Source organism: Cyclopterus lumpus, chromosome 7 (assembly GCF_009769545.1).
Source record: "Cyclopterus lumpus isolate fCycLum1 chromosome 7, fCycLum1.pri, whole genome shotgun sequence".
Lineage (NCBI taxonomy): Eukaryota > Metazoa > Chordata > Actinopteri > Perciformes > Cyclopteridae > Cyclopterus > Cyclopterus lumpus.
The window spans coordinates 16,145,632-16,154,940 of record NC_046972.1 but is presented as its reverse complement, the minus strand read 5'-3'; the positions used below and the strand labels follow the sequence as shown (position 1 = coordinate 16,154,940).

The window sequence follows — 9,309 nt, the reverse complement described above, 5'->3', positions numbered from 1 at the left end:
TAATGTTACCATGCTAACACACGTAAACACTTAAACATCCCTATGTTAGCATTATCATTGTGTGTGTGTGTTAGCATGTGTCATTGCTAGTGTTTGCATTATCTCAAAGCACTGCTGTTTGAGTACAGTATACAGAGCCACACAGAGCCTCTAGCATGGCTATCCTCTGTATCTTTTGTATGATAAGAATGTTATTCATGCTTGCATTTCTGTTCAATATCTGCATTGGTGGATTAATTATTTTGATCCTTTAAAGTAGCAACACAACAATGTAAAATACTCGATTACAACTACAATTCTCTTAGTTATGTAAAAGTACAGACTACAAATGTTTATCATGTTTTATAAGTTGAAGATGTGTTTTAGATGTAAACTGTTCATCTTTAAAGTAAGTAGGAACTGTTACTGTTAAATATAAGTAGTAGAGTACAAATTAATACATTTCCTTGTGACGTTAATGTACAGGAACCTCAAATTTGTACACTACTAATGTTAATGGACTTTCTACAACTGGGTTTGTGGCACATTTGGTGTTATATATATATATATATATATATATATATATATATATATATATATATATATATATATATATAATGTTTTGTGTGTTTGTGTGTATCTTGAAACACTCAATGAGGCTTCCCTGCTTAAATAAAGGTTATAAAAACAACTCATCGTCATAATCAGGATTATCATCTTTCTCTCCTTATACCATCATCATCATCATCATCATCATCATCATCATCATCATCATCCAGAACAATATCATTCAAATCCATCACAAATCCATTTATCCTATGCCTGCATCTAATGAAAAGAACACAACCAACAGCCATTGTTATATTAATATATGTTTAATTCTTCTCCATTTTTATTATCATTATGTTTAATTTTCATATTTGCAAATCTTACAGGTCTTTTGTGCATGGACCTATCATCACGGCACACACACATTGGCACAACAAGATTGTTCAGAAATAGATAAATTCTAATCACACTTTAATAGCACACAATTTTATGACTTTTGCAAGGACTAGGGAAAGACATGACATAACAAATTGGATAATTTTTTTCCTCTACTGAATTTGTTGTATAATGTGCCAAAAATAAAACATAATAGTAACGTGGACATTCTCAATATTAACATGGACATTCTCAATTCTCAAATAAACAAAGCATAAATAGAAAGGAAATTAAAAACATGAGATATAACCATAATATGTGCAGCAGTTGAATAGAGCTCCGATGAATGTGATGAGTTTTGCCATTAAGGTGCCTTTGAAGCACAACACTTCCCCTAACATGAAATAAAATAATCTCTGTCTTTAAATAAGAAACTGCTGACAATATAAAAATACATGGCATTGTACTGTAGTTCATTAAATAAACCAACAATTCATATAGAAAATATTATATTGACGTGTATAAAAATATGCCTTACAACTTTTTGAAAAGTGTAACAGCCGTAAGCTTTTTGTCTGCCACTTCAGAACACACAGTCGACCACAAAATTCAAACATATGTACAAACAATCAACTAATAAGCAGTCAGAACGCCATTTTGACAAATAAAACGAACAGAAGCATCCAGGACAATATTTGTATGACTATTTTTTTCTGACTTGACATATATATAAGATACTGTAAGATTCAAGCAGTACTTGATGAAAACACATACTAAAAAATAAATTAATAGAAAAGAAATATTCTGTCAATTAGGTATGTTGATATCAGTGTATCTTTGGAGAGAGGGAGAGAGGGAGAGAGGGAGAGAGGGAGAGAGGACGGTGAGGGAGACACATTTTTCAAACGTTTGTGTCACATCACCTGCGTAACAGTATTTCAGCCCACTGAGATCAGAACAAACACAGGCAGTGTCAGCTATCCTAAAGTAAAAAGTAAAACAAAAATCTACCAGAAAGCCAGGACAATAGCCAGGGAATATAGAGATCATTCGGAGTAATACCGCTTAAATCACTGAGGCAGTTCACAGAGCATTAATGTGGGCATGCAGCATGTCATCAGAAGACGCAGAGGACGCTGCTGCAACTGTTGAACATTCAGGCAGATGTTATTGTTGCTGCTGCTGGACTGTGATAGTGTGTGTGTGTGTGTGTGTGTGTGTGTGTGTGTGTGTGTGTATGTGTGTGTGTGTGTGTGTGTGCGTGCGTGCGTGCATGTGTGTGTGTGTGTGTGTGCGTGTGACATGAATGTTTAACTGGTGTGTATTTTCCATAGGAAGTGGTTTATCCCTGCTACCTCCTGTGCAGGCAGTGTCTAGCACATGCTAGAGCCACCCCCTCTCCCTGTGCTCCTGCTCCTCCACCACCACCAACTCCTCCTCCTCCTCCTATTTCTCCTCCACCTTCTCCTCTTCCTCCAGGCTCAGAGCAATAGAACATACTCATCCCTCACTCCCCATCGCATGGTAAAGTGCCATCTTCGCTGGCACGTGAGGGCACGGGCGTGCCGAGTTCATCCACGCACCAGCAGTGGCCACGCTGCATGCCCTTGGAGGAGCGGCACTGTGTAAGATTAAAAGACAGAGAGGGAGATTTTGAAAGGAAAGAAGGGCGGAGATTGAATGGGAGAGTCGGATAGGTGGTGAGAGAGGAAGAGAGAGAAAAGGATATGTCATCATAGCGCAGTACTGATTCTTTGAGCTCACATCTGAGAGGCTCAGAGAGAGAGAAGTGTCAGTTATTCTCAGCCCCTATGGTTACAGACAAATCTCTGGATGCACCGAACAGAAAGCTGCAGCGGAGTGCAGCAAAGACACATTTTCATATCACATAAGAACAAATGAAGTTCACATGTTTCATGATGTTTCAGGTGACTGTACCTGCTTTTTCCTGTAGAAGCCACGAGTGTCACAGTTGGGTATATAGATGTCACGGTCAGACTGGAAGATTGTCAGCTCGAGACCCCTCAGCACACTATTGAGCAGCTTGCGGCAGGGTGCCTGAAAACACCAACGCACAGTGTGACTTCAAACATCACCAGTGGCAAAGATAGAGGACCTGTCTTCATCTAAAGAGTGGCACTGGTGAGCTGCTATCTGCCCTCAGGTGATTGTGTTGGCAGAAATCCTCTTTGATTACAGCACATGTGAATGTGAACCATAAAGCATTTCATATTGTGATGCAGCATTAGAGCCAGAAGCAATGAATATGTATATTTATATCAGATGTCACATATTGTATAACATTACATAACCATATTGTTACACAATGCTTTGGCTTTTCAGGTCACTGACTGGTTTGTGAAAGTGACTGTGCGTTTTTAGTTTCAATCAGTGTCATCTTCATCAATATATGTGACCATTGTTGTTTCCATGATGACATACATATTAGTTCAAATGCTGCAGATCACCCAGCTCGCAAAGTGAGAAATCTGTGGCGGCAGCGGCCGACTTGAAACTTTCCTGATTCACATCATGCTCAATTAGTTCTGCCGCATAGCAGCACACACATCATGCACCATAATGCATGGCTTCAGGGCAGTGTGTGTACATGCCACTGCAACACCCCAAACAGCAGAGAAGCTATGGTTATAACTCTCTATAGTACAATGCAGCTCAATGTACAACCCTCTCCATCACATATGATGGGTATTATAATTATCTTATTATATAAAATGCTTTATACATCTTAGTCGTCATCTTTTGATAATTTAGGTGACGCTCCATCAGCATCACTTATTAAAGACTGTAAATTAAGAGTATGAACTTACTTTTTCAATGTCACCACTGTGTGAGGGATGGGGACCTGAGAGGAAACGACACATTGGCATGAGAATTGACATTAAACCAGCCGTTAACATCAAACTACATCCTATGTCACATTTTACAACATAATCTGTGTATATAATATTTAGACTTTGGTATCTATCTTTACACAAGACATTCATTACTGAGCGTCACTCAGATGGGATCTATATCTGAGGTGGTCATTCAATGAGAGACCAAATTTCCATCCGTACGTTTCCTTTTCAGATAGTTCATCGCAGTATCTCAGTTTGAACAGTAGATGGAGATCACTGCAATAAAAATCAGCTCGATCAGGATGTAGGTGACACCGTGACAGTTTCACATTTATTCTAAATGATCTACAGAGAAGCTGACTTGTAGAACAGATCATTGGCATGCACCCTGTCATTCAGTTGGATGAAATAGATAACACTGTACAAATAATAATAACGAAGGGATATGCATCCGCACTTATACACTGTAGCAACACCCCAAGACTGAATATAAGCTCCTTGTTTTATGTGATTTGCCATTATTTCTTATTAACAAACCACAGTGCTGTTACAATACAACTGTAATGACAAATTATATTTTTATCCCAGTGACTCCAGAGGCACTGCTGAGCAGTATTGGATGCTTGAGGTTGGCATATACATCGGTGGTGCACGAATGCATCCAGGCTTAAATGTCACACACTAATTGGTCTCTCTTTTTGTTTAGTGAGTGACACAGCATCACATGCAATTCACAGCAAGAGAGACTGTAAATACAATTACATTTGGCAGCTGTTCCCGCTGCACTTGTCTAGCCGTAACTGCAGTCTCCATGCATATATCTGTATAGGTGCATGCATGTAAGTGTGCATACATGATTTCATGCATGTGTGTGTGTGTGTGTGTGTGTGTGTGTGCGCATATACAGTATCTTACCTGTGGGGTGGGGCCTCTCAGTGGGACTTGTCCTGCTGTGCTTGGCGCAAATGCCCCTTCCCTGCAACAGAGCCTGGAGGGGGCTGTGCTCCCTTGGTGGGGGAACACAGCGGAGCCCCTTGGCACAGCTCAGGGTGTACACACCACAGGGCTCTCCCTGGGCCAAGACTGACGTGCTGCCGGCAACATTATGGTCCCTGGGAGGCCGACCTGACCCCAGTGGATCCCTGCAGGAGGGACAGACCTTGAAGGGGCCCAAGCGGTTTGCCCCGGTCCATGATCCGCAGTGAGCAATCAGCAACAGAACAACGGTTGTTAAGTAAGAAAGGATAGGCATTTTCTGTGCAGGTCTCAGGTTCTCCACTCTGTCACTCTCTCTCAGTTAAATTTGGCTGATGCTATTTCTGGATTTATATTTCTCCCTCACTCTCTCTTCCTTTTTTCTCCCCTTTCCTCAGTCTTCTTCCCGTTTCTATACAGTGGCTTTCCTTGGTGCTTTGCCGGTTGAGTCCCCTGCAGTGCCAGAGGAGACAAATGGAGACCGAGAGAGACACAGCAGAGCACCAGCTTTTAAAGATCTGAAAGGCGGTGATAGAGAGTGAGGGAGAGAGTCAGGGAGAGAGAGAGAGAGACAGAGAGAGCATAGTTATGACACCTTCAGGGGCTGGGACTCAGAGAAAGAGAGAGAGAGAGAGAGAGAGAGAGAGAGAGAGAGAGAGAGAGAGAGAGAGAGAGAGAGAGAGAGAGGGAGAGAGAGGGAGGTGGCAGGGAGGGAGAGAGCAAGTGGGGGGTGGATTATGTTCCTTTCAGAAATGATCAAAATCTCCCCACCCTTTCCTGTTATACACTAACACATTCATCCAGTCCTTCTTCTTTCACTTATGCTTAACATTACAAATGATTAAACAGTAGTAGTCATATTCTGCTTTTTGCACTTTCTTTCAGTGTCAGAGACCTTTCTGGAATTATATTTGCCATGGTAACAACTACAAATGTATATGTGCCTCCATCAGCCTCAGCACTGCAATGCCATTCGCTACAGTAGATCCAAAGCCGTGTAATTTCTCCTTGTTAGATTCTTTAGAGACTAAACCCTGGGCAAATTATACAGATGAGTCTTGTTTGTCAAATAACAGAAACACAAATATATAAGTTTAAAGAATGTTCAATTGTTGAGTTGTATGCCAAATATATCAAAGGGGAAAAGAAATGAAGTCAGTGATCTTCTTACTTTATCTTATTTTATGTCGCATAAACTAAACCGACAATGTATCCCAGCATAATGAAATCACTGCTGAGTGCATTGCCTCTTAAATGAGGCTAAACCAGTAAACTTATATTTCTGCAGCCATAAGATATGAACGGTCCTCAGAGACTATATAACATGTTGAAGTTTGAAGGCAATGAAGGATTTCACTCACCAGTTGTTTGAATTGGAAGAATAATCATCTGGATAATTAGGAGGCGGGCTCATTTTTGCAGGAATGCACATCGACCAACCCGAGCCAAATTGCTAATAATGCAATCCATTGCTCCACTTAGCCAGTTAGGACTTTCTACACTGAAGCCATCTTCAAAAGATCACTAATAAGGCAGTCTGCTGAATAAATACAGGTTAAGTGTTGTATATATGAAGGATGTTGTTATACTTAATTATATATATAGCAGTTAGAATACTTTAGTAGACTGTTAAGTATTCTCCAACAACCAATTCAGAGTTCTGATAAAGTGTGTACTTTTATGGAAGCTTTTAAGTGGTTTGGTGAGAAAATCTGGTACATTTGGATTATAGAGGATTTCTTCTATTATAACTACAATAAAATGTAACCTGTCAGTAGTTCTATTTGAGCAAATATTTGTGTTGGTTTTTGTAACTTTCTGTCTTTTTGATTACATTTTTTGTTGTTGTTCTTTTACCACTGAGTAATGATGCTACGCTATCCACACAGCACACTATGGCAGTGCAAGAATATATGAATTTGGAAGCAAAGTCAAGGATCTGCACAGAAGATCATTCAAGAGTGTTGAGGAATTCCTCTCTTATCTTGAGTCTCATTGTCTCCCCCATTGCCTTGGTGCAATGGGCGCTCTGTGGACAGATGCCACATGTACATGATACAAAAAAACAAAAACTAAATGAGTATTTCACAAAGCACAAACTGAATTTGGATATCAACATTACATTGCTGACTTGAAATGGTACCTTTCATATAAGCAGGACATTTACACTATGTGCAGTTCGCCCGACACTGGGTAATTTGCTCCAGCAGTAGAACAGACATGACAGAGCACACACACAGACATACCCACTGGCCTCTATAGTTCCCACTAGAATACAGAGCTATGAGGCCAACATCTGCCTTGCCATCAGCAGCCTGTTGTTCTGATTAATCTTGGCAAGGAGGACTGAAATCACCTGCCGTCTTGGGTTCCCATTAGCTTGTGAGCTAGTCTGTTTACACATATCAGGAGAATGTTCCAAGACACACGCCAGACCAACCGGGGCTCTCTTTTCCACACTGCCCTTGGATTTTTTATTTTTCCTCCTCCACTCAGCTTCTTCCTCCTCTCTGCCTCTCCCACTGAAGTCTATCCCAGCTGGCTCAGAGAGTCTCTTTTCTGCCACTTCAACATAGCAACCAGAATCCACACAAAACCCTGTGATGGGACACTGCTCTGTCCTGATGGGAAGTATCTCCCTGAACTTCTGTTAAGCTGTTGACATTTCAGTTTAGGATCATGAAACCAGTCGGGGAATGTAACTACACTAAGAACCTGCTCAAGAACTGAACTTGTACTTCCATTTTCTACTTGTGTATATTACTAACCAACTACATATTTGAGGCAAATATTGCGCTATTTAATCCATTATGTTTGACAGCTTTAGTTCTTTTTGTAGATTCAGATTAATAATACAAAATATAAATCAACTAAACAATTATAATATATTATTGAAGGTTAACTACACAGCAGAATATAAACAAATAAAAAAAAAAAGTAAGGTTTTAAAAGATTCATCATAATTTGCCTACTTAATTTTTTCATTGTTTAAAATGTAGTTAAATCGTCATATTGGACTCAAACTCTAAATAGGAGACTCACCCGCAGAATCTGAGAGACAGGATTGGCTGAAAGCTTGTCACCATTTCTCAGGACGCGATACGATTGGCTCTGTCAGTATCGAGAGTGTGGCGTCACTTGGATGCGCCGAGCTCTAGTTTCCAAAGTTTTTATGAAGCACTATGGATAGCTGATAACAAAAAGTGAGTTCCTGACGTAATAGCCGCCAAAATCACAGGTAAGCAATGGACTTATCGATATTGACACCCATAATAAATAATTGTTCTTCATTTTAGGAACAGTCACCCTCTTTGCTCAGCATCGAACCTCAGCTTCAAAGAAGATATCACGTCAGCCGCTACTATTGCTAACCCATGTGGAGCTTCGAGACTAAATTAACCTCTCACCACCAACTGAGGAGTGGATAATTGCCTTTTCAAGTTGTGTTTTAACATTTAACATTAAGCCATGAGCCGTGTTCAGTTGAAATGAAGGCAGTTAGCTGCCCGAACGTTCATGCTAGCTTAATTTCAATTAGCCTAATCGTTAGCACAGAGGTCTTAGATGTAAACACTGGCACGCCCACCTTCCCCTCTCTGCGGCACTTTGACGTTTTTAGTTTTTACATTGGATCAATCCCTTTAGATAATTATAAAAATATCTGAATGGGGTTTTAAGAGAAAGCGTGTTAACTTTGACTACATCAGCCAACGTCACTGAACAACATCCCAAATCAGAAGCAACCGGATACGATCGTTACAATCGATGCATAGAGGGGTCCTTACAATCAATACATAGAGGGGTCCTTACAATCAATACATAGAGGGGTCGTTATGATCAATGCATTGTGTGTGTGTGAAAGAGTGTGTATTTGGGGTTGGTCTGTTTCGTCTTGCAAATGCATGTTTCCTTGGCACATGAGTTACCATCATCCCCTCTTATCTTTTTAATTATTCAGTTTTTTGAATTGTCAAACATAAAACAAATACTTAGCTAGACAGATAATGTCAGAGGAACAGAGCATAGACATAACTCATAAATGAAAAAAACAAGGTCACATATAAACTAAAATACCTTACATTGAAATGCAAAAGTCTGGCCAGTTGAAGTGGGATGCAGAGGATTCGTGGCTTCTTCCACCATCAGGTTGCTGAAAGAACTTGGAATCCATGGACAGGCTCTGCGGCAGACCATCAGAGCAGTTTCTCAAGCAGCTGAAAGAGGCAGCCAGTAGATCTGGATCAAACGGAAGGACCCTTGCTGGGCTATAACTTTATAACCCCCCACCTGAGAACCCAATTCAGATCCCTCCAATTTGAGGAGGGCATGCGCACAGCTGTAGGGCTGGCTCAGGGAAGAGGACGCCCCTGCCTTGCATAGTCCTGTAGGAAATCTTAATTGGGCATGGGACACAAGCTAAGGCTTGATCACCCTTTAGCTGGCCACCTTTTGTTGAGGGTGTTTAGTGATCAAAGGCCGAAACACCCACTGATTCGAAGGCACACTACTGAGGATGTGTCCCAAAATTGACATCTTAACCCAGTTTAAGAAATAAACCTCCCATGCCACTCTG

At 40.6% G+C, this 9,309-nt stretch overlaps 2 protein-coding genes across 5 annotated transcripts in view; one reads left to right on the top strand and one right to left on the bottom strand.

The window, feature by feature from the left end:
• Nucleotides 1-836: 836 nt before the first annotated feature.
• LOC117733573 (insulin-like growth factor-binding protein 5) lies at nt 837-5,256 on the bottom strand. The gene is made up of 4 exons (XM_034537340.1): nt 4,677-5,256; nt 3,732-3,766; nt 2,842-2,961; nt 837-2,524 (listed from the first exon to the last, which is right to left on the bottom strand). The coding sequence occupies exons 1-4, from the start codon at nt 5,011-5,013 to the stop codon at nt 2,411-2,413; spliced, it is 606 nt and encodes a 201-aa protein (XP_034393231.1). The 5' UTR covers nt 5,014-5,256; the 3' UTR covers nt 837-2,410.
• Nucleotides 5,257-7,863: 2,607 nt separating this feature from the next.
• LOC117733470 (SPRY domain-containing protein 3-like) overlaps nt 7,864-9,309 on the top strand; it is a 50,000-nt gene continuing 48,554 nt past the window's right edge. For all 4 annotated transcript variants that reach the window (XM_034537150.1, XM_034537151.1, XM_034537147.1 and 1 more), the window contains exon 1: nt 7,864-7,974. The gene's annotated coding sequence lies outside the window, so the exon portion shown is untranslated. The remainder of the gene's footprint in view (nt 7,975-9,309) is intronic.

Excerpts from the sequence above, each read along its gene's own strand:
- LOC117733573 (XM_034537340.1), bottom strand. The coding sequence starts at position 5,013 with ATGCCTATCCTTTCTTACTTAACAACCGTTGTTCTGTTGCTGATTGCT. Across the intron at positions 3,767-4,676 it reads TGAGAGGCCCCACCCCACAG|GTCCCCATCCCTCACACAGT; the intron begins GTAAGATACTGT and ends GTTTCCTCTCAG. Across the intron at positions 2,962-3,731 it reads ACAGTGGTGACATTGAAAAA|GCACCCTGCCGCAAGCTGCT; the intron begins GTAAGTTCATAC and ends TGGTGTTTTCAG.